The sequence below is a fragment of the Temnothorax americanus genome, unplaced genomic scaffold, assembly GCF_048541705.1.
Source record: "Temnothorax americanus isolate GAGA-0224 unplaced genomic scaffold, ASM4854170v1 Scaffold37, whole genome shotgun sequence".
In the NCBI taxonomy this organism is placed as follows: domain Eukaryota; kingdom Metazoa; phylum Arthropoda; class Insecta; order Hymenoptera; family Formicidae; genus Temnothorax; species Temnothorax americanus.
In genome coordinates, this window is record NW_027509515.1 from 330257 (window position 1) to 355797 (window position 25541).

Genomic DNA, 25541 nt, shown 5'->3' on the forward strand with positions numbered 1-25541 from the left:
ATCGCTTATAGATGCATCAAACACTTATTAAACAAACAATAATAAATAATAAATATACAGTAGAAAAACAGTTTATAATAGATTTGTCCTGATTATCAAATCTCTTTAATAAAATTGTTTTGTGACTATGTCACGACTTAATTCTCATTTTTAAAACAATTTTATTATTTAGAGGGGTGGCGAGAGCGGAAGCTACATGGATCACGGGCGGCGAGAGCAACGCGGCAGGCGTGCGGCGAATGAGGCAGCGATGGACAAGGCCGCCGATAGCGGGGCCCCAGGCGCCTGGAGAAAACCCGGCCTCAGCAATCTGCCTTCACGAAGTACCGGCCCGCGGGGTGACTGATCACCGCCCCGAGGTCAAACCGGAGGCACACCGGCTAGAACCAAGTCCAGTCCGCTGTCCAGGGACAAATTGAAGGAGTCGCTACGCCGCCGAGGGACCGTTGCGCGCCCCCGAAGGATCCACCTTACGACGATCCTGCTTTAGAATATCGCGCGAGCTTGCAAGCTCGCTCTCGATTGGTTGGCACGCCCCTACGGAAAGGGGTGCCGCATCGATTCCGCTATCGAGCGAATCTAGCGAGACACTCTCTGGTCGTCCGTCGGCGAGTCCAAACGTTCTTCTTAAAATACGCGATAGCCACCCCGAGTCGGGAGAATCTGTTACGCTGCAACGATTCTCCGTGTACGCGGTGACGGCGAGGAGCCCTACGAGGAGACATCACATCGGTGAGGTTGCCCGCAGTAATTAATCTCGAGATGTAACGCCACGACGCCGCCCTTCGGGGCACGCTCTCGTCCGGGGAAACGTTGTAACATCGCGACGCGCGACGCGTACGGTCTCTTGAGACCGCGTATCGAATGGCGATCGACAGCGAGAGCGAAGAGCCTCGGGATGGCATCGTGGCCATGGAATTGAGATAAAGACGCGATTGCGAGCCTCTGGAGATCGCGATAGATTCGTGGTGAAATCCGTTACTGCGAGTCCGTTTCGTATAACGTACGCGCTTGTTATTGTGTTGCGTTCGGTCCTCATTACATTGGGACGTGGCTTACGCCACGATTCCTACTTGCTTAAGATAATTGGCAAAAAAATAGTAATTTTTCGCAACGTTTATATATAATATTACAAACATCGCATCAGAATTCCAAATGTCGAGAGACAACAAATTTAATCTGCATCGAGGAGTATCGTTCGATGAACGCGTCATTGTTCTGAATTGCAGCCTGTAAATTTAACGCAGCAATAGTAGCGTAAAATATCGCGCTCGTTAATATCAAAATAATTATCGCGCTGCAAAAATTCTTGCCATCAGGATATTCACAATTTTCATTTAATTTAATTTAATTTAATTTAATTTAATTTAATTTGATACCTGATCCTCACTTTTTCTTTGCGATTGAACCATACTTGCGACAGTTATCTAGTACCGCAATTGTTGAGCAACATCGTAAATTAAAAGCAATTCATGTGATGGCATCACAATATTCACAATTGCGACTTCTTTGCACAAATCAAGAAAAAACATGTGTCTATCTGGAGTTTAGTATCTGGAGAATGCATTAGAATGCATATTATTAGAGTGTCTATATATGAAATGTATAATCCTGGAAACTTCGGCTCAAGATTCTTCCTGTCAACGCTTGGAAGAAATCAATTTGAGTCCCCCAACAATTTATGCCATGCGACTTCTCTGCGGATCGCGATGGTATGACTTCCGTGGACAAAACCATACGTACATACATGCCCTGCCTATAGCTCTTCCGACGAAATCGTCGTCGATCAGAGCGTCGATCGGGACAAAAGCAATAATTTGCGCGAATCAGCGGCAACCTTTTAATCGTTAACCGTCGGCAGCAACAATCCGGCAACCCGCCAGAAACGGAAATCTGACAACTGTCTGCAGCAACAGTCCGGCGACCCGCCGGTAACAATGTCCGACGACCCGTTGACAACAAAGTTCAAAGATCGTCGGCAGCAAAAGTCCGACAACCCGCCAGTAACGAAACCTATATGCCAACAACCGTCGGCAGCAAAAGTCCGGCAAACCGCCAGTAACGAAACTTATGCCAACAACCGTCGGCAGCAAAAATCCGGTAACCCACCGGTAACAAAGACCGACAACCCGTTGACAATAAAGTTCAAAAATCGTTGGCAGCAAAAGTCCGACTAACGATTATAAACCATTAACCTAACTTCACATAAATTGAAAGATCCCACTTCACGACTAGCGAGATAGAGAATTAATAATTAACTGAATACGATTATGAAATAATTTACAAACCCGGAAAAATAAATCCTAATGCTGATGCTTTATCGAGAAACCCTGTGAAAAATATTTTTCCAATACATCCTTCATTTGATGAAATTGAAAAGTGCCCAGAAGATGATGAAGCAAGACAAAGAAATGCTAATCCTAAACCTTTGCCAGTTTTGCCAAGAAGGGGAATGATGATAGAAAAACCAGAGCCGGTAGTTACAGGAATGCAAACACGTAATGCAGAGAAATCGGAAGGAGAAAGCATACCCTTTACTAACTAAGAAGGAATTAGAAAAACCGCCGTTTATTGAACATATAGTCCATGCAGAAATACACAATAATTCAATAAATCAGATAAACAATAATGAATCTTTAGAAATACACAATAACCCAATAAATCAGATAAATCATAACAAATCTTTGGAAATGCACAATGAGCTAATAAATCAGATAAATAATACTGAATCTTCACCTTTAGAATCGTCAGACATTATAAATAACACTCAAAACGAAACACTTGAAATAGAAACATCCTTAGAAAACATTAACAACAATGACATGATTTCTTTAATTAGAGTGACAATGAAAATATAAATACTTTAAATTTATAAATAACTATACCATCTAATCTTTTAGAAATACTAAATAGTTTAACAGGAGATTGTGAAAATTATGAGAATTATCAAAATAAGCCTTCGCATGTAAATCATTGCGAGGACCACAAGAAAATTGCAGAGGAAAGAACCAACGACGACAACCCGAAAGACGACCAGGAATATCAAGTTACTGACGATGGGGCGACTCCGAAGAAGAAGAAGAGGTGGAACAAAGTGAAGAAGAGAGAGACAGCGACAGTGAAGAAGATATAGACACAACATTCAATAAACTTGCGATTACAGACGAGACTTTGGACAGAACTGAAAAACAAATAATAACGCGAGGACAAAAACACAGTATAATAAATAGTCGTGATAAAATATTTATGAAAAGAGAAAATTATTTATATTTCCTAACCGCAAATGGTAAACTTTGTGACGAAAGATCGAAACAACTTCAAAATCAAAATTTAATACCAAAGATTAAACAAAGTAAATCAGGAAACATTGAAATCATTAGAAAGGGAAATAAAATTCATTTAATTTTAATATTTGTAAAGAAGATGTTAAAGAAAAGAACTAATGCCATGGGCCGATCGATGGAGTCCTCTCCGAGGAGGAAGAGAAAATCATCCTACATAGCGGGTGTCTTCGCGACCCTGAAGGAGAGGAGGGGATATAGTCAACTCCTCTTGGTCGCGAGTGAAATTGTCTTTAGCCTGCTACCTAGAACAGCTGCCGCCAGTCGGGGACGAGGACATTCCCGAAGTCAACGGATATAAGGTGAAATGGGGGTACTATACGCCCTCAGCCCGCCGTGGTATGAGCTCCCCTCGTCGATTAAATTCTGTTGCGGCAAATGCGGAGAAGTAATCCTAGGCCTAAGATCAGCCCGGCAGTGCCGCGACTGTATTAAAAAATTCCTTGAGCAAAAAGACAGATACCGGATGGCACGGGAGGCATGCGTGTATTTGAAGATCGAAGTACAGAAAAAGTAAAAATTTAAAATTAAAAAAAATTAAAAAAATTAATAAGTGAACTTAGTTTTATGAAATATTAAGCGCACAATTTTACTAACAAAATTATTAAACATTATTATACGCATTATTATACGAATTATTTTACGCTTTATTATTTGCATTATTATACGCACTATTATACTGACTTTGTATCCCCGTATATCAATGTTTAAACCGAGTAAAATATCTGATTATTAACTCTGTAGAAAAAGTTGCTACATTGGAAGAAAGAGCAACCACTCTTGTATTCTTATTCGAATTTACCATTGCTGCTGCCCAAGATCATCAAGACGAAAGTCTGAAATTCGCTTCACAAGTTTCCAATGTCTCCTCTAACTTGGCAGGACTTCAAGAAACTTTTGAAAAAATCGTGCTTAAAGTAAAGAAGCTTGATTTGCTACCTACTACGCCATCTCCTGGTCCAACAGAAATTTCTATTCCAAGCTCAGCTCCAAAGCCCTCAGGACAAAGAGTGGTGAAATTAGATTTGACTGTAGATAGAGAATATTCTAGCTTGCATACATTAAAAATTTGAATAGTTTCATCTCAGACGCAAAAAGACTGATGAATATAGCTGGTTTTGACCTTCGAGGGTGGGAGTATAGTAATGATAATTCCCATGACAACCAGGCGACAGTATTAAGCGTTAATTGAGATAAAAAAGCTGACACGTTAGCAGTAAAAATACCAGTTTTTCCAGAGTTACGTGATTCGAAAATTACGAAAAGGAATATTTTTTCGTCGGCGCACCGTATTTTTGATCCATTGGGTTTTGTATGTCTTGTTATGCTTTGCCCACGAATTCTGTTACAGAAAACCTGGAGTAAAAATTTGACGTGGGATGATAAAGTTCCAGACAAGTTAAAAAATAAATTTTCGAAGTGGATGGAAGATTTGAAAGAGCTTAATAAGATTAGAATTTCACGATGTTTTTTAGGACAAATCTCTGAGTCGGATAACGTAAGTTTGCATGTATTCTGCAATGCCAGTAAAGTCGCGTATGCCAGTTATTTTCATTCGCGTTGAAAATAGTGATGGTGTAAAAGTTCACTTTGTACAAGCGAAAACGCGAGTTGCGCCTGCTAGGAAAGGCAATACGGAGGCGCGAACAAGCATACCGCGTTTAGAGTTGTTAGCTGCGACAATAGGCGCTAGATTAGCGAGAAATGTATTAGACGCGCTTAATTTTAAAACGCTAAAACTCTTTTATTGGACCGATTCCTCGACCGTGTTAGCATGGATCCAAAGAGAATGTAATTGGGCTACGTTTGTGTACAACAGAGTAAAAGAAATACGTATGCTATCGGATCCCGCGTGTTAGCATCATGTTCAAGACAGTTTGAATCCCGCAGACTTACCATCGAGAGGCTGTACGGTGAAACAGATTATGTCTGCGAGATGGTGGGAGGGACCCGTGTGGCTATATGAGGCGTCAGATAATTGGCCAATGTGTAGAGAATTGTCGTGCGATGAAGATGAAATCAGAAAAGAATTAAAGAAAACCGCGATAAACAAAAAATCTGTTTGTACTCTCATAGCGTTAAAAGAAAATGGTGCGAAAGAGAACGAATTTTTCAATAGATTTTCTAACTTTGAAAAAATGATAAGAGTGTTTGCTTATGTACGACGATTTTATTGTAATTGCCGAGAAAACAAAGAGAGTCGTGTTAAAAGTGCTCTATTGTATAAAAAAGTTCAAACGTCACGTATATACTCTGTTATTAAAATTGATTCAAGCCGAATGTTTTACTGACAAAACGGATATATACGTATGAAACATATCAACGCGTTCAGAGATAAAGACAATTTAATTCGATTAAATTCGAAAATTGTTCTGCGCAACGACATTTATAGTTTTAAGTGTCCTATTGTACTTCCCGGTAAACATCGAATTGTTAATTTGATTATCAAAGAAAAGCACGAAAGCTTAAACCACGCCGGAATAGAGATTTTGATGAATGCATTGCGCGAAGAGTATTGGATCATTAGGCGGTCGTAAAGTAATTCGATCGGTGATTACGAAGTGTTTAAATTGTCGCAGACATGATGCGAAGCCTCTCCAGACAATTAGTGCCCCATTGCCCTTAGATCGGGTAAAAAACGCGGCCGTATTCGAAGTTATAGGTGTAGATTTCACCGGGCCCGTTTATCTTAAAGGCGGTCAAAAATCATGGATCTGTTTGTTAACGTGTGCGGTTTTCCGTGCAGTACATTTTGAGTTTGTGACATCGTTGTCCACTGCAGCGTTTCTTATGGCTATTCGACGTTTTATTGCGCGCCGTGGAAGGCCGAGTGTAATATATAGTGATAATGGCACGAATTTTGTCGAATTAAATAATATGTTTAAGCAACTGGATTTTGAAAAATTGTCTCGAACGTTAGCCACCGAACGAATTCAATGGACATTCAATCCTCCTACTGCAGCGTGGTGGGGCGGATTTTGGGAGCGATTGAATGGAGTTTTGAAGCGATTACTGCGACAAACGCTTAGATCTTGCCTTGATTACGAAAAGATGTTAACGGTTTTGTTAGATTGCGAGGCTGTGATTAATTCCAGACCAATTACGGTAAACATCCCGTTTAGGGGACCCACCTCCGATTTCAATGACCTTGATATATGTTGTCGAGGTCATGACCCCGAGTGACCTTCAGAAGGTTTTAGTCGTCGCTCACTATTCGTTAAAAAGTTATTAACAAAAAAAGTTTAGAAAATATAGCATATATAGATGCATATATAGGTTGGTTGACGCGCTTTAAACACTTAAATACTTTTAAAGCGCGTCACTAACCTACATAGGTACGATTTAGTGCTTTAAATGTTGTGTTTTGGTAAAGCAGCGACTTTCTTGCAAAATAAAGTATTCTCTGCTTTAAAGAAAAAGTAATATTAGTCGTTTATACCTCTCAGTACTTAAAATAACTGCTATATTTTCGAAACTTTTTTTGTTAATAACTTTTTAATCAAAAGCGACCCCCGACTAAAACCTTCTGAAGGTTACTCAGGAGGGTGACCTTGACAACGTATGTCAAGGTCAAGGCCATCGGAGGTGGGTCCCCTAAACGGGATGTTTACCCCAATTACTTTTCCTTTCCGAAACCAAACAGGATATTTTGCTTATAACTTATAACTCCGTCTATGTTTTTGTAAGAGATAAAAGAAATCGGAGTATTATATATTTAGACAAGATAGTGAAATGCGATTTATCCAAGAAGTACTTGTATCGTCAAAAAATCAAGGAGGATTTACGCCAAAGATTTCTGATGAGAGAATTCCAGTTATCCTATTCTGGAACAAGCCTAATTTTGGCTAATTGCAAGGTAACCTTATCATTTTATTTGGTAAACCGTTCTTGGGTTAACAATAAATTCGGGCTATTAAGCCTAATCATAGGATATTGGTTACAGAGAATATCGTGAGATTATCACGATTCCATTTTGTGGCGCACATAAAGTAATACAATTGTGGTGCGCATAAATTAATACTATCTAAAGGCTTTTTCTCGAAAGCTCAGTTCCTTCGTGAACTGTTCTCGAAAGCTCAGTTCCTTCGTGAATTTTTCTCGAAAGCTCAGTTCCTTCGTGAACCTTCCAGAAAACGAAAGCTCAGTTCCTTCGTGAACTTTCTAGAAAGCTCAGTTCCTTCGTGAACTTTCCAGAAGACGAATAGTACAAAGCTATTCGTGCTTCTATCCGTATAACACATAGCGTGTTCGGCGCGTGACAACGTAATACCTGAGGCGTGAAACTTCGCGTGATTTGAGCATGATATACCGTGTTAAATTAGTACGACATTGCGTATCCTAAACATAATACATAGCGAGTACTAAGCCGGACTAAAATCAATATAGATATTGTTATCAGTGATACGAATAGTAAATACTGTCGAAATTCTCTGTTCGAGAAACTATATTCCTTTTATTCAATTATCAGTAATTATGAATACTTTCTTTCTTACGTGTTTTTCTGCGTATACTCAGTAATAGTTTTCAGTGTATGTTTGGCATTTACTTGTGGGTTTATCTCGGTCAATAATGATTGAAGTACGACATACTATTATAACATGATCTTTCTTTTCAGAAATTATATACTTAGTAAATGTGTTCAGCTGAAATAGTAATTTAACTCAGTAATCAGACAAATAAAAAAGAGTCAATTTTCTTTTCTAAGAATTCCATTCCAAAAGAGAATATACCTGATAAGACCGAATTAACGAAACTTCAATTATTAATGACAACAATTCAATATAATCCTTTACTGCATTATCCTTGTATGATTTACATTTCTAGCATATGTTTATGCCTTTTTATTATATTGTGCATTTACTTGATCTTGTTATAAAGTGATATAAGCATTGTACTTTTATTTTATGAATACTGGTAAGGTTTTTGGCAGTTTTCCTTACCCGTGCAACAAATGTTGGTATTCTATGAAATTTTGCCAAATAAAATATAATTATTTCATAAACAATAAAGGCATCGTTCTTTCCTTCCCTTCGAATAAAAGGTTCGATACTTAATTTTTATACACGCGCCGTCGAAGTAAGAGCTAAGAAATAAATGTGGGATTTTCTTATATGTATTTCACGAATTAATTATACCCGTGCCTATTAATGTAACAATCGTCATCTCGCAGAATTCTTGCCCTGCCCCTCTATCGTTAGATCGAGCTGGCCGGTTCCTCGCACGACCGAAATTAGTGGACGCGAGTATCACGAGTCTAGCGCCCAATCATTTGTTTAGCGGCTGTCAAATGTCAAATAATGCGAGGGATCAGCTCGAGAGACCCGTTATCCTTGAAAATATCCCCGTTCTCCTTTTTGATCCGTCTTGCGCCTCGCGCGCAAAAGAAAAAAAAGACGTGACACTCCAAAGAACTTCACCCATTTTAGGCTGAATGTAGGACTGATCTTTAATTTGGAACCAAAAAATATTCTTTTTAATTTAGTGTCTAGATTCCTTCTACCACTGGCATATGCCTTTGTTAAGCTGGGTATACACTTAGCGAACGAACACCGAACGAACAGCAAACGCAAACGTTCGTTGTCATTATTCAACAAGTATAATCAAAAATATCAAATTGCTACACGCAGAAAACGAATCTGGTCGAATTCTGATGCAACCGAAAAAAAGAACAAACAACCTAGGAACACAAATGCGAATGCCGAAACGTTCGCATTAGGTATTGCGGTAGGTCGGAACGCGCGAATGTTTGTGTGCGCGCGAAATAGGGCCCGACCATTCGAGAATGGCCAAGCGCGGGCTTCTCGCGCGCTTGCGTGAGCATGTTAGGAGGGGCGCGCAGCCCGGGCGAGCGAGCATTCGTCTCCCAGACATTGTGCGTGATACATCGTGCGTGATACATAAATTCGAGTCGCATAATTGCATCATCTTTTCGCAGTTAAGTCGTAAAGTATTTGAAATCGGCCTATCCGTGTGCAATAAATAAGATAATTGTGAAATATATACGGATCGGAAAAGGACAACAACGACCGTCACCGAGAGGAAGCCAGCGAGATACATCCTGGCGAGCCATACCGGCACGTGGAAGGTTCGAGAAAGGCAGCCATTTTCTGGAACGTTCGAGAGAACCTTTTCGGCATGAGATAAAACGCCCTTTCGAAGTCCTGGATAAACGAGGTTTTGGCTTGGTATTTTCGATATATATTCGTGTATGAACTTCTTACGTGATGTTATCATAAAACAAAAGGTAACCTGTTTAAATATACTTTAGTGGGAACGTTAGATATTCGTCTACCGTTACGAGAGTGGGAACGTTAATTCGTCTACCGTTACGAGAGTGGGAACGTTAGACATTCGTCTACCGTTACAAGAGTGATAATCTCTCCTCTCAAGGTTACCCTTTGAGCTGACAATTCGCAGAGATCACGAGAGCAAGCGAAAGGAAAACTTCCTCGTCTTTTGAAAAGAGATTAAAAGTGAATTTCGAGTCTGATTGTAACACTGAGCTCAGTCTAAAGTATATTAAATAATTAATCCTTCGGTTGCAACCATTTTAGTTACAAAGAAAAACCTTTATTTCTTTCTTTCATACGACTGTTTCATTATGATTGATTATGTCATATTCTTTATCGTCTATTACTTTAATTTGCAGACATTCGTTACACTCACTTGTATTACGTACTAAATGAGAATGCGTTCTTTGCGAAATATACAAATCGTTCCTGGCATTGTAATAAAACTATCGAATAACCGTTTCCGTGCGTTGCTATATAAGTTCTTATTCAATTACTTTATAATCTTCTAATAAATATCTTGCGAATTATTAGTTACCTAGTATTACGTTCATGCTGTAGTGAATTAATGTGTCAATCAAAGACTGCCTAGTACAAGATTTAGTTCAGTAAACTCAGTGAGAAACTTATCGCTTATGTTTCTGTTGTTGCTCATGTCATGTATATAGCTTATGTTGTAGTAATCGCTCATGATATAGTATAATGCTTTGCCGAGATTTAGACACTTATTTGGTAATACTCAATCAGTATTGACATTACAAATAACATCACTGAATTAGTAATTCGTTATTTGAAATAAAAGATTGATGCATTATTTCCCAGATTATATAAATTCTATCTGAAGTGATATTCTTGTATTAATTGATTTATGTTTATGTTTCAAACGATCCTTTCTTTAGAGAAGAACAACTAATTCTAAGCTTGACTACGTCAAGAGAAATTATACGAAAACATACTATGACAATTCTTCTTATAATGAAGATTTTATATGATAAAGAAATACCTCAGTAAAACCTCAAGGTAATTATGATACATATTTAAAGAAAGGACTGTTCTATAATAACCATTTATTTGTTTCTTTTATGCATTTGAGACATTTATTGTACTTATATTTTTATATATATTTTATATATACGTATTGTATTTTTATATTACCAATACTGAGAAGGTTTTAGGGCAGTTTCCCTTCTCCTATGCAACAAATGTTGGTATTCTTTGTATAGTTCTGCCCACTTTAAACTTTTGATTTGTGTTAGAAACGGGCAATAAAAAGCGTGAAGAGATTGTGTAGGTGTAGACATCTGTGAGCATAGTGGATTTATAAGTGGCAATTCGATAGAATGCTCATAGATGGCATCGGTGTTACAGTTCCCTAGTTATCTTTAGCGTTAAGTGTTTCGCGAGCGCTGCGACGACTACGTTGCGCCCCAGCGCCGAAAAAAGGCACGGACCGACGATACTGCGCAAGCGTGAACGTGTCGGGATGAACGTGAAGCCCGCCGGGAAGGTATTCGTCTTCCGGCTAACGAGGCGTAGAGTCGCGTTCCTTTACACGGCGTCGTATATTTGTTTAATTGCTACGCGATTGAAATCCGCCAGACTATTGAGTCTGAGACAGATCACGACTATCACGAGGACGTCTCCGTAACATCAGAGGAGGCATTGCAGCCCGGCTCAGAGGCGATTGAAAGTACTTCGCTCAACATACACAACTGAAGAAAGGACGAACTTAGCCATTGCGACGAGGCCTCGGAAAAACGGAAGAAAGCGGCCATTTTGCCCTTTGCACAGGCCCTCACGGTTTTGGTCAATGACCATCCTATCCAGAGATAACGACGGCGGATGCTTTCAGGTAACATATCGAACTCGTGGAAATCAGAGATCACTTATGAGATTGATCGGCAATTCTCAAGCGGATTATGATGAACGCAACGTTCTATCATAAATAACGATCTTCTGATTACAGAGTTCGAAAAAGCACATGGCGACGGATTACATCCTCGCAGAAAGGCTATATTGCTGCTTAAATATTCCGGAATTAATTATCGGTCTGAGCTCAGTCGAATTAAAAGTCATTTTAAATGGTTGCAACCCGCGGATAAAGTCATTGATTCTCGATGTGTAATAATTTAACTTACGTTCTGGATGCATGCGTGATTCAAATCTTCACGCATAATTGGTATTATCTTAACGAATATTACGATTCGCCCCGTTGCTATTTGCCAGCTATTAACGTTTACGAAACACCGTATTACTCATGAAAAGTTAATTATCATTTAATTGAGTTCGCTCTTCAATTATCGAATTATATATACTATTACTCGAAATACTTATATAACTTGAATTACCACGTAAGTTACTGCGTCAAGTGATAGAAAGAAAGAGCAATATATTGAAGTTACAGAATCTCACACAATATTTATATAAGCCTAAATATTCTCTCGAATGCTTTACTTTGCATATGTTCATTTGCTCACTCGTTAAGTGAGATATATATATATATATATATATATATATATATATATATATATGTAGGTCCGGAAGTATGTTCCGGGACTTTTATTTTTGATATCGGTATATCCCGGGACATTTGGCAGTTTCCAGGACTGTCCTGGAAAAAATTGATGTCCTACGGCAATTTTCGGGACAGTTTTTTGAATCTGATTACATATATATGCGTTATATTCCAGGACTGTACATTTCAAAAAAAGTAAACAGTCCCGGAACATACCTCTGGACCTACATATATATATATATATATATATATATATATATATATATATATATGAATTATTGTCGACGAAATCTCAATTGACACAGTACTTCAATTTATGTATGCTTTGTATAATATTGCTATATTTATGTAACATGCGTTTTGAATCATATGTTTAACTTGCATGATCCTTTCTTGAAACAGAAACAAAGATTGAAATCACTTAGTTGTTATCTCTGGTTGAGATGCAAAAATAACAGACTTCTGTTTTCTTAAACTTAATCTTGATAAGAGATTAACTTCTTGTCGTGAAACATGAGAAAGGATTATGCAAGGATAATTCAACATTATCTGATTTTGTGTTTATGCTACTTATGTGTTCTTTGTAAAACATTTTTTTCCGATAAATTCGCTGATTATAACATAACTGCCACGAAAATACACAATCTTTTTACCGACATAACAACAAGAAAAGTATCGTTCCTTTTTCTATAATTCTAGAGCTCAGGTTCCTGCGCGAACTTGTACGTTTCAAACAATTTGAATTACATATAAATCACGAAACGCAATCTCTCTCTAAGTAAACGGATTTTTTTCATTTGTTCCTTCCTCATCTGATTCTTGAGATCAGACTTGTGCGCGAGCTTGCGCAAACATGACATGTAATGAATTCTGTGCTTAAATGCGCAATAATGTAGCCAATAGAATTCGCTACTAATTTCCTTCATTTTTACACCTTATTATGTGTAAAAATAAATAATAATTTTTTCACAATTTCTTGTGATTTACGCAATTATGCTTCTTACCGTACATTGATCTTCCGTTTCCTCCGCAATTGGAAATTTGCTTCGTTCTCTTTATAAGACCTTACATTTTCTTCTCTATTTTCCCTAACAACAAGAAGTAAGTATTCTTCAACTGTCTGCATTTACACATTCGTCGTGCAATCTTCATCATCTGTGCGGGTAATAAAGAACATATAGAAACAGATGACAATAGATGGATTTAAATCTGAAACAAAAAGAAATGTAGATATATGTTAACGAGAATACAAAACATGTTATTAACTTAACTACAATATTTTAAGTTTCAATTAATATATACAATATTCAATTAATAAATATAGAAACTTTTGTACTTGACATGCTATGAATTATATAAAAAACTGTGTCTAGATTTGAGCCATGTGACGTCCACTTATAATATGCACATCAGAGTGTGTAGGTTTTAATAAGCGTGTTCCCGAAAAAATAATTTTAGCTTCCCAGCTTGCATGCGCCAGGAGTTATATACAGCACCCAACAGTGCGAGCTCCATTTTTACTAGTGCAATAATATGTTTGAATTGAATCCATTCCTTCGCCTTTTTTTAATTAATATCTATTCATTACTCTCTCTCGTATAATATTCATATTAAGCATATTAATTTCCATTAGTAAGTCTCTATTCTATTATTACGTCCTGTAAACTCTATAATTTCTTTTTTCGCGGAAACCTAACAAAATTATCTATCAGATGAAAAACAAAGATAAACCGTGGACCAACGATTATCCATCGTACTATGATACCGGCATGTCTGATTTTTCGGATGTTTATTTCATATAGTCTAAGATCCCGACCTACATCGATTTTCACCCATCTGTTTTCCTAATAAAAGGTATTTTTTATCAAACATAATGAATAAACAAACAAATTGCGGATGGGTTGTCTAATTAAATCAGCTCAAGGCTACCCTTAATTAAAAATAATTTAATTAAATTTTTTTTTTATTTCTACACTCATTTGTATTCTCAAAACATTCAGTACCAATTGAAAGTACAAAGCATAAGTAGAAAGTAAAAGTTAGGTTGCCTATCGTTTACTGCTCCCTATTACCGGGTTGCCAGGTATAAACAGGTGAGTTGGTATTACTAATTTACACTAGATTTTGATGCGTACTTTAATTCTAGACAAGAATTTTGCATTTCTATAAAGCAAATTAAAAGATTAGTGCTAAGAAAAAAAGCCGGTATTACAGACGGCTTTATAAGATCTCCTTAAGGTAGTCGTCTCGTCAGGGCATGTACTAGATAAAGTTTTCGATTTCGGATTTTATATCAAATTATATGATCAGCTTTGCAGTCGATTTTTTCTGTGGCTCCTTACCGATTATTTACTCTAGAAAATCGATCTCAAAAATCACAAATTTTGCATTACTTCATACAAACGACCAGAAAAAGAAGGCTCTATCACGGTTTCAATCACATATTTTCGCATTTTTCGATTAGATGAAGTGAGAAAAAACATTGCTTTTTGTACATTAGATTTCGAAGAATCAAATGCAACCATAAAATATATAGTTTACCGGAGATTTTGCTGCTAATTTTTTAGTTTATTTTAGTAAAAATACGGTAATCGAGCAGACATTTTTTGGTCGAGATGAGGTTGGGAAGACTTGGCAACGCCGCTGGCTAATCACTGTAGTTGCAGGTTATGGGGCTCGTCTTTCTTAGCCGAATTGAATAGTGATTGACACCCCTTCATGCGTTTTGAAACCCTTTCTCAGTAATTGTCAAAATTCAATCAAAAAGTATTTTTTTCACTTGTAACCTATCTCGATGACTTGCATGATCAGCTGATCAAAACGGAGTCAAATGAGAAAAATCACATAATTTGGAAAAAGTAACATACTTTGTCACGTATGAAATTTTACACCATAATTCATAAAATTATTTTTTCCTTAGCAAAAATTGCCTGAAATATATTTCTGAACGTAAAAACCTACAAACAATCACATGACTAGCACGTAGCGAGACGCCTACCTTAAGCTTTCTAGTTTTTTATTTTATTTTTTATCACCTCTTACGTGTATGCATCACGCATGTATATAGAATGCTATACAAAAGAAACTGTAATAATAAACATGGACCAATTTATTTAATAGCTATCTCGACGACAAATTACGAATTTCTGCAATTACTTTTACTAAAGTGTCTGCAAACTGATAATAAATGAAAAGCATACGATTAAATAATGACTTGTTTCGTAAAATGAGACAAACAGTGCACGCGTGATCTAGTTCATCGTGGGCTTCAAATAATCCTATATTTATTCCACTATTTATTATTAACATACTATTTATCGGTACTATTATACGCCCAGAATACGTCACGGACATTAATATTGATTACACCTATCTTGCATTATACAATAGTAACAAATTATTTCTGTGTATAGATATCTAAATCACGATATTTGGACATTAAACTAAAAATCTCTTAATCTAATGACTGAAACGCAGAAGTTTGATTTTTACTGTGCTAATAATAAGATAAAAAAAATTTTTGTTAACATTGAGCAACAATTATTCGCTGCGTAACGCATTTCAGCACCATCTAACTAGAGATTCCAGATTCCAAATTCCACTATGTAAAAAATGCTTAGTTAAAACATAGGCCGGTATTCATAGTCAGTTCTTATATTTAAGACCGTCTTAAGTACAATCTTAAGATGTCATTAACAGTTAATGATTAACCAATCACAGAGCCGTATTAGCATCTTAAGATATTACTTAAGACAATCTTGAAATAAGATCTGATTATGAATACCGGCCATAGACTCTATCACAACAAAAAATAATAAAATTTTCCTGCTCGAAATGAATTTTATAAAGAGCAAATAACGTATTAAAATTACCTGTTTGCGAAAAGTATCTCTGTTCTCTGGAACTTCATCACTCTAAGTGCGAGTAAACTCATGCTGCACCACAGTGAGTTACTTTTTCAGGAGGTATTCGATGATGTATCTCATTTGTTACATCATCTGGCAACATTCTTTCTGTCGCCGATAGTGATAAACTTATCGCCACTGAAACAAACGCAAACACGTCTAGGAGCTATATTACAAATAAAACATGTGATCACAACTGTTGCGCGCAAAACAATTATTTATAGGTGTTGAGTCCTTCTCGAAAGCGCGATAATCAGACGTTGAAGCCTGATCGAAAGTCGAATATAAATATGACTAGGCATACATATTGACTCGGAAACAAGCGTTTGATTTTTTGTTTGCATAAATGGTCATCTAGAGTAATTTTTAATATTTAATATCATTATAATATTCTCAATATTTAAATAGAATGCTTATTAGCATCAAAATTAAATCAATTATCAATATAAATTAAGGAAAAAAATTTTACTGTTCCAACAGAAACTGTGTTTTAAGCAACAAAGCGACTACAAATATTTTACAAAATGGTGCGATGCCTTGACCGCATCTATAGACACTCCCGCGGTGTACCGGTTGTTGCACCGACATGCAGGTCAGCATGACGGGTTGCCCATTCGTGCAGGCGCGCTGGTCATTCACAGCTATACATTCAACATTGACTTCGGCACATTATAATCACTCACATATAATGCGCCAAAGCCTATACAACTATGAACGACCATGCGCACCTGCACGAATATGGGCAACTGACTCGTATGTCGCTGCAATACCCACGTACGGTTTGATCTGGGACAAAATATAAAAAATTTTCATTAGCTCATGCCGAAAACTAGAAAAATATGTAATTTTTACGATACCTTAAAAACTTTTTTTGCAATTAGCATATTTTTACACAAAAAATTTTAGGGAAAAAATGACTTTTTTCAAATGCGTTTACCATTTTTGCAAAACAGAATAATAAATTTCTTTCGCCAGTATATAGAATAACAATTAAAGTAATTTAAATATCGACCTGACTGGCAATATATATAACGTCTTTCCGATATGAACATTGAAAAACTGTGAGCCAACTTGGTTTGTCGGATTCACACAGCACTTTTTTCAGATCGATATCGAGACATTATTAATTTTGACCATGGTTTTGGTCAGTTGATGTAATTTCTAAATTAATCATTTTTGCAAAACTCAATATTTTTAAAGAATCCTACGTACTTCTCTAGTTTTTGGCATGTAGTTAATAAAAATCTTTTGTATTTTGTCTCTGGTCAAACCGTGTGGCAGATTTCATCGCAAGAGCGTCTATCTGAAGCAGAGGCTCGGCACCGATGTGGCCAAGACACCGCCATTTTATAAAATAAAAACAAATTTAATATTTTTTTTACATTTTAAAATTCATATAATAAAGCTCTTATAAATTATTTCCCTGAAATAAATTGCCAAAGTTAAGTATCATTTTTAGATCTCAGAGGGGTGGTGTTCCCTTTCAAATCTGTTCACTTTTGTAATTTTCACTTTGTTTCAAGATACATAATCGACCCCCAGTAAAAATGTAAAAATATAAAATTGGATCCAATATCAAAAAAACTTTTATTACTGTTCAACGAAAAAATCTAATATAAATAAAAATTAAAAATATACATATTTCTGATGGATCCCATCATAGCAGCGTTTGGCATGCAATTTGATTCGAATTTGAAGGGCCACAAAATAATAGCGTTTTTCACTTGCAGAGCCGGTGCGCACTCAGTGCACATTAAAGCCGTCGTACACAAACCAACGTAAAGTGTATGTTTAATATAATCGGGTTAAATCATGAAATCTTCAATATTCTTTATTGCACTATTTGGTAAAATATGTACTGAGTATTTTATCAGTCGAAATATTTGCATTTTACTTTAAATATTAGAGACTAAATCAGTGTACAATGGCTTTAATGTGCACTGAGTGCGCACCAGTTCTGCCAGTGAAAAACGCTATAAGCTAAAAACGTATGTTTTTGGGGTCACTCTTTGTACATCTTAATAAAAGTATAATATTTCTCGTTTCGGATATGAAATTACGATACCACCACCATTCAATTTTCCAGTTGTTTTCTCTCAACGGTTGAAGATATCACTATTATATTCAAATAAAAAATATTTCTTTTTTTCAAGATTTATTCAACGATATACGATATATGGAACACGTACTATGCAACAAAGAGTTAAGACAAAAGAACGATGACCATGGAATCCAGTAAGAAGTAATAACTCACCTGCCGAAGCAACTATATAGCCCTAAAAATGGCGCTGAAGCGTAAAGCCTATATTCTGCTGATGTCAGCGGCGAGTGGAACGGTCGTGCGTATATTGCCGTTGTACATACGTCTACGTACCGCCATATGAAGCCCTGACAAGTATAGGACTAGTAGGAGAGTCGCGGCGGTGTGCGCAGAAAGGTCTGGGCGCAAGCCTGCCTAGAGCCCCGCTATAAATCTTTTCTGGAAATAATGGGAATTTCAGTTGCCATGGCGTTTCCCCATATGCCTGAGAACAATCACCGAGGGGTGGAGGGGATTAGTGAGTATAAAGCCCCTTGCACAATGCCAGGCAACAGGCAATAGGAACAGGAAATAACCAAAAAATCGTTAATTACAACCTAAAAAATTCAAGTGTTATGATTGGTTGGTAACATGCAATAAGCACAGAATTTCCAACGTGATGGAAACTCTGTGTCTATTGCCTGTGTCACTGTTTATTCTGCATTTATACATGATTTCTGATTTCTATTCCCTGTTCCTATTGCCTGTTGCCTAGCATTGTGCAAGGGGCTTAAGGATGCATCCCGATGGAGAGAGAAGCAGCGGAACGGAATAGTAATGGAAAAGAGATATGGTGGAAGGCTAGCCAATCGGAGTAATTCTGTTTCAATTGCGTTTCGCTGTTTCTTTCTCCATCGACGGGACACACTCTAAATTTTTCACATACCCCTCTGTTACCACGGGATAAGGGAATTCATGCAAGGTTTTCCACCCTCCCTCTTTTTTAACAAAAAAAAAAGGGTATGGATTCTCAATCAATGAAAAAATATTATATGTAACATAAACTTCGTTTTTTTTTTTACATTGGGATGTAAAAATCACCCTTGAAAATCGATCATGTATCTTAAAAAAAAGGTGAATATTACAAAAGTGAACAGATTTACCAGATTTTGACATGAAATATTTCTATAAATACTATTCATAGATACTCTAATGAATTTCCTCACTTTTGTAATTTTCATCTCTTTTTAAGATAAATATGATCAACTCCCAGGTGCCCGTTCCCGGATTAAACTTGAAAATATGACAAAGAAAATCTTTTCTATAATATATTATTTGATTACGAAATTCTGAAAAGCTATTACGAAGGTATCTACGAGCTCGATTGAAACACTAACGTGATTTCGATCTGTGTGCTTAAATTATTACAAGGCATTTTCAGCTTACCATTGCTCTGTGCGAAGTATCCCCAACTGTTCTGTACTTCGTCTGGTTCTTGGTCGTCAATTGAGCCGTGGGGGAATAGGTACCACAATTAAATTAAGAAGAAGAAGAAGCCTGTTCTGTAACTCTCTACGTAATGTCTCTCATCGATCGTTACACAGAGACGATTATTATCAACGAATACTTGAATTTCATTCCGTCTCACAAGAGAGTGTCTTCGATTTTCGTTCGTCACGTTCAGAATCCTTCCTACAAAAATACAGTATATTGTTTAAATAAACAATAAATATATGACGAGCGTCACGTAGCAAAGCCGGCAGTGCCAGCACAATGGCGAACTACATGGCGACTGACGACTTATTCAACGCAGAGAGAGAGAGAAACCTGAGAGAGGCCATCCCGGCTTTTTCCGTGTGTTGCATTTTCCGACGCGCCGCCTGAGAAAGTGCGCCTCAACTACGTCGTTTCGCTCGGTAACTGCATATGGTTTGCGTCCGTGCTAATGGTTCGTGTCCGAACTAGCCAGCTGAAGGGGAAATGCTGGCCGCGGCGGCCGCGCTCGGTCGGCCCGGCGCTCGGAAAGCTTCGAGCGAGGAGAGAAGGACAGACATACGATCTGCTGCCTCGGCTGTCTCCTTCTCTCTTGAGCTCTGACGTAGCCGCTTTGGCACGCGCCGGCTATGCGACGTTGCCACGATGCCACGCATTTCGGGTATCGCGTACGGTGTCTCGCCGAGTGCCGAATCTCGAGTTGGCAAATCGACGTGTAAGAAAATGCTGGCTATGGGCACGCGAAGGTGTCCAGGAAGGAAAAATCAGCAGAAGCGCGCCAGCGGGACGGCGGCGTAACGGAAGGACGACGAGTGGGGAGGCCCTGCGGAGGAGGGGCGCCTTAGCGTGTTCAGACGTGTTCTGGCGAACGGTTGATACGGACGTAGGGCCTAAGCAGAATGGCTGTCTTGGCAGTGTTTTATGCCTTAAGTCTTTGTCTTATGTAACGTCTTATGCACAATACTGTGTTCATGAGTACGTTTACACGGCTTCTAACTTCGATTTAGTAACGCTGATGTTATAACTCCTACTTAACGTGAGTTGCGTTTACACGTTCAGGCTTATCTTACTCCCACCAAGCTGAAATAGCTTAACAACTTTCGAGTGAGATTTCCATTGGTACCAATATAAAGTACTAAAAATTAGATGCTTGCTTGTGGTAAGGTTAGGATCTGAAAGAATGTAAATAAGTCAACAAACAAAGTGGACTTTTAGGTTACATTATGAATTTGGAAATCATTAAATATTTATTTGTCGAGTAAAATGTAATATATAACTAACAAGAAATTAAAATTTTAGGTTAATTGTTATCAATATTGGAAACAATTGGGGAGAACATGGAAAGCGTTCGCTCGTTTGTTGCCGTATACTTGACAACTGTGGAAAACATGGTCATGCAATGTACATTACATATCCAAAAAATTTTGATCAAACGGCGAAGGCGTCTGAAAGAAATTCTATTACAACACTTGTTGAATACAACGCCACCAAATAATTTGCTTGATCTCGGACCTATATTAAAATTATCTCGAGAAAGAGAAATATGGATGAAAAAACGAAGTTTTGATTGGTGGGATCGTATTGTTAATGGTCATTTTAAAGATGAAGACTGGTTAGAAACATTTCGGATGACGAAAGCAACTTTTCTCTGGTTATGCGATCAATTACGAGAAGCACTCGCCCCAAGTTTAAACCAGATAGGAACCCGAGAACCAGTATCAGTGGAAAAGCAGGTCGCTGTTTGTCTGTATTTCTTATCTAGCTGTTGTGAATATCGCATAGTTGGAAATAATTTTGGAATTCATAAGGCAACCGTGTGGAAGTGTATTCATAGAGTAATTGATGCAATTAACACAGAACTAATGAGCTTGTGGATAACCATGCCTGACAATGATGAGTGCTATAAAATAGCTGCGGCTTTTGAGAAGAAAACGCATATTCCACAATTAATTGGTGCAATTGATGGGACGCATATCCCTCTTCTTCCTCCTAGTAATGGATATAGAGATTACATTAATCGAAAAGGATGGCCCTCTATGATATTGCAAGCGGTTGTAGATAATAACTATAGGTATGTGCAAGTATATCATATTTGTTCATTCCACTGTTTTTGTCTTTAATAGAATAATTGATTAACGCCATCATTTTCCAGGTTTCGTAATATTTACTGTGGTTCACCAGGATCGTGTCATGATGCTGCAGTTTTTCAGACTTCAAAATTGTATAAGAACTATAATTCATTAATTCCCAAAGTTGGTAAAAAATGTTTCATTCTTTACTAAAGTTGATATTATATAATTTCCGCAAATTTACGTAAAACTTATATTTTAGGGAACGAAAACGATATTAAATGTGTCAGTGCCTTATCTTATAATAGGAGATCCTGCTTATCCGTTACTGGAATGGCTCATCAAAGGATATACTAAGAGTGCTCGTCTCACTCCTGAGGAAGAATCCTTTAATGTATATCTAAATTCTGCCCGCGTATGTGTTGAAATAGCTTTTGGAAGACTGAAAGCTCGTTGGCGACGAGTACTTAAACGAATTGACGTACACTATACTTATGTACCAAATATAATATCAGCCGTCTGCATTTTACATAACATAGTCGAGACTCGAAAAGAAACATTTTTACCTGCTTGGGAGCATGCAGTAACGGACGTACAAGTCGAAATTCAGCAACCAGAACTAACAAGAACTCATAACTTGGATAACTTTATTGCCAGTCAGCTAAGGGATACCCTAAAAAATTATTTGGCTGAAAATTTTGAACTCCGAAGAACATTTGTAACATAAACAATATATAATATAAAAATAACCTGTACACTTCATGAATTATTTTTTCGCTGTTTGTCTTATAGCACAAATTATAATATAATAAAGTATTTATTTAAAAAATATACAATGTTTCTCTTTATATATGTTATCGGTATTTAGAGCCGTCGTGTGGGAATGAGCCGCCCTTGTGCAAACTTTCATAAAACCATCCTCGATTGGAAAATAGTTAAAAAAAATTAATTTCAATAATTATATTTTATAATTATATTTTTATTATAGTAATCATTCAGGTACAATCAGTACAACTTATTATAATAATCACAGAGTACAATCAGTACAACTTATTATAATAATCACAGAGTACAATCAGTACAACTTATTATAATAATCACAGAGTACAATCAATACAACTTATTATAATAATCACAGAGTATAGTCAGTACAACTTAATATAAAATATATCACAAAAAAGAAAGATAAGTAGGTAACAAAATAATTTTTACCATCACAAAAAAATTATATATGATTCTCAGTTTATACGGGAATGGCGATTAAATCTGAAATAAATGTGAAAAATAAAAGCAAAATATTACATTTCATAATAATAATAATTAATATTTAGTCTATCTTAGATGTTTTAAAATTTTTTCAGATATTATATTAAAGGTTGTCCCGCCAATAACATTATCTAGAATCAATAAAAAATAAAAAACGTTTAAATTTCTTTTAAAATATAAATGAAATATTAGTACTGTATTATATACTGTGATATTTTAGTAATCATTAGTTTTTGTAGTATGCTATTTATTTTTTGTTTAATATTTGTTTTCATATATTTGTTTTAAGTAATCAAAAAATGTTAAAAATTTGAATACAATTTTAGCTTTCAACTTTTTTTAGCTTTTAGCTTTTAATCAAATGCCCAAATACCAAATATATCATGTGTTCATTGCACATTAAAAATTAATATTTAATGTAATACTTAGGTTGAATTAACCCTAATCCCTCCAACGTTTTTTCCGCCATTTAATCAACGAGATTTTGACTGTTTGCCGTTTCGAGAGTAAATGAGCTAGAGCTCTGAACCTGATTTTCCCTATTATGGCAACTTTTTTAGGGGTAGGAAAAATTATCCCACGGCCGTTGGTTTTCCGGAACAAACGATCGGAACAAACGACGTTAGAAACACGTGAGACACAAACGTGCATGGTTGGAGGGATTAGGGTTAATAATTGCACTTCGTTTACGATACAAATAAACTTAAAAAAAATTAAAGTGCAAATAAAGTTTGATGACACTAAACAATTTTTAAATTTAATCAGAGTTCTGAGTATCTTGAAATTGTAATGAATCCTGAGTACCCAAACATTTTAAATTCTGCGAGTCTTGCAACGTTACGTTGAGTAATGATTGAGCGGGACTAGACTTTTCAGCTTGTGAATATTTCTTTACAGTAATACTTTGTTGGACACTTGCAGCTGTGGCTTTCTCCGGAGCGGGACTTTTTAAATTTAATAATACTTTAGGAAAAGAACTTGTAGAAGAACGAAAAGCTTGCGAATCAAGATTAGATGGTGAAAATTGAGAGGAATAATGAACTGGAGAGATTACAAAAGGACTTTGAGCAATTGGGTTCACTGTAGGAACTGAAAATGTCGACTGCTGAGACAGGACTTTAGGAGCGAAAATATTTTGCAAGCCAGTTATTAATTGATTAGTTGTTTCTTTCAATATACTCTTTTGGCCTTCCAGCATATCGTTAATTATTTCTTTTTCTAACTTTTGTTCAGATTTCATTAACCGTTCAATGAAACATCGATTCTCTGTCATAATCTTACTTTGAATTTCTTCATAATTTTCTTTTAATTTGTCCGCGTATCTTAAAGTGATAGCTTCATTTGATCTGCTCACTTTACGTCTTTTTGCAGGAACAGCGCTCTTAACCCTACTTGGAGCCGCGGTATTCAATTTGCTTGACGAATCTTCTTGTGACAGGCAGTCTACTGTTGTCAAATTACTGTCTGATGTCGACGAACATCCTGGAATTGCACCGTCTCGTGGATCTGGTTCATCTTCATAGGTCCTGTCGCTTGAATAATCTAGTATAGGATAGTTTTTTCATATTATCTTATATATATGCTCTCATTAGGTTCTTACGTACTACACTTCATAAAATTACGTATGTAACAAAATCGCTTACAACTATTGTCATTAGTGTCATTACTCTCATTGCCAGAGAAATCTTGTGATGGCGGTGTGCTGTCTATAACATCTCCTATAGCAATAGGACGGAAATCCAAAAGTTGGCTCATTTCTTCGGCATACGGAAATGATGAGGACATGCAGTTGCCAGATCCACTTTTTCCCATTTGTCTTCGGATTTTATTATAATAAACTGGAAATAATGTTACAATATGAAATTATCGTTTAATAAATCAAAAGCATTATCAACTGCGTTACATATATTTACTTCTCATAAAATATATTTTTACTTACGCCTCAGAGTTCTAAATCTAGTCTGCATTTGCTTTGACGTCTTATTATAACCTCTTTCGTTCATGGGCGATTCTAAATATTTGAAAATGTCATCCGCCCGAAATCTTTTTCCATCTAAACTTTTCATGATTTGCCGTTCTCTCATTAATTTGAGAAAATATCGAGTTTCCTCGGTTTCCCAACTTTCACGCTTTTTGGTTTCCATTTCTTTCACTTTCTTTGCTTTCTGTATTCTGTACTATATAGAATCACGTACTCTGCAAATAATTGAGAGTTCGCAGAATGCTTAATTTTTACGGTTGGCATTATCGTCATCGTTACAGTGCGACCGTTTACACGTCCTTCTTACGTCGATGTAGTAACCCTAAGCCTCTTCATCAACCGACTTTGAGTTACTACATCGATGTAATAACTTCGTCGTAAAAGAGCGTTTACACGGCATCTAACGTCAGTAGTTATAACATCGATGTTATAACTTCGGCTTAAATCGGGCCGTGTAAACGTAGTCAATGTTTCCTGTCTTGTGTAGTTATACGTCGCGTATACTACACAAGACAGGAAACATTAACACAGTATTGTGCGTTACATAAGACAAAGACTTAAGGCATAAAACACTGCCTTAAGGTTATAAGACAGCCATTCTGTTTAGGCCCGTAGTAGAGTCTATTGTTCTAGCAAAAGTACCGCGATTGTTGACGAACG

The 25541-nt window shown here is 36.7% G+C and overlaps 1 protein-coding gene and 1 long non-coding RNA gene across 4 annotated transcripts in view; both read right to left on the reverse strand.

Annotated features, from left to right (window-relative positions):
* LOC143901997 (uncharacterized) overlaps window positions 1-19842 on the reverse strand; it is an 88930-nt gene extending 69088 nt beyond the window's left edge. For all 3 annotated transcript variants that reach the window (XR_013258239.1, XR_013258238.1, XR_013258237.1), the window contains exons 1-4: window positions 19518-19842; window positions 18306-18576; window positions 16019-16189; window positions 13151-13355 (exon numbers count right to left, since the gene is read on the reverse strand). This is a non-coding gene — a long non-coding RNA (uncharacterized LOC143901997). The remainder of the gene's footprint in view (window positions 1-13150; window positions 13356-16018; window positions 16190-18305; window positions 18577-19517) is intronic.
* A 2772-nt stretch (window positions 19843-22614) lies between these two features.
* LOC143901927 (uncharacterized) lies at window positions 22615-25365 on the reverse strand. The gene is made up of 3 exons (XM_077414558.1): window positions 24840-25365; window positions 24544-24738; window positions 22615-24442 (listed from the first exon to the last, which is right to left on the reverse strand). The coding sequence occupies exons 1-3, from the start codon at window positions 25042-25044 to the stop codon at window positions 23658-23660; spliced, it is 1185 nt and encodes a 394-aa protein (XP_077270684.1). The 5' UTR covers window positions 25045-25365; the 3' UTR covers window positions 22615-23657.
* Between the last annotated feature and the right edge of the window lie 176 nt (window positions 25366-25541).

Bases quoted from the DNA above. Each gene is read 5' to 3' on its own strand.
- LOC143901927 (XM_077414558.1), bottom strand. From the start codon at position 25,044: ATGGAAACCAAAAAGCGTGAAAGTTGGGAAACCGAGGAAACTCGATAT. The intron at 24,739-24,839 runs GTAAGTAAAAAT...CATTATTTCCAG, and splicing joins TAGATTTAGAACTCTGAGGC to TTTATTATAATAAAATCCGA. The intron at 24,443-24,543 runs GTAAGCGATTTT...ATCCTATACTAG, and splicing joins TGACACTAATGACAATAGTT to ATTATTCAAGCGACAGGACC.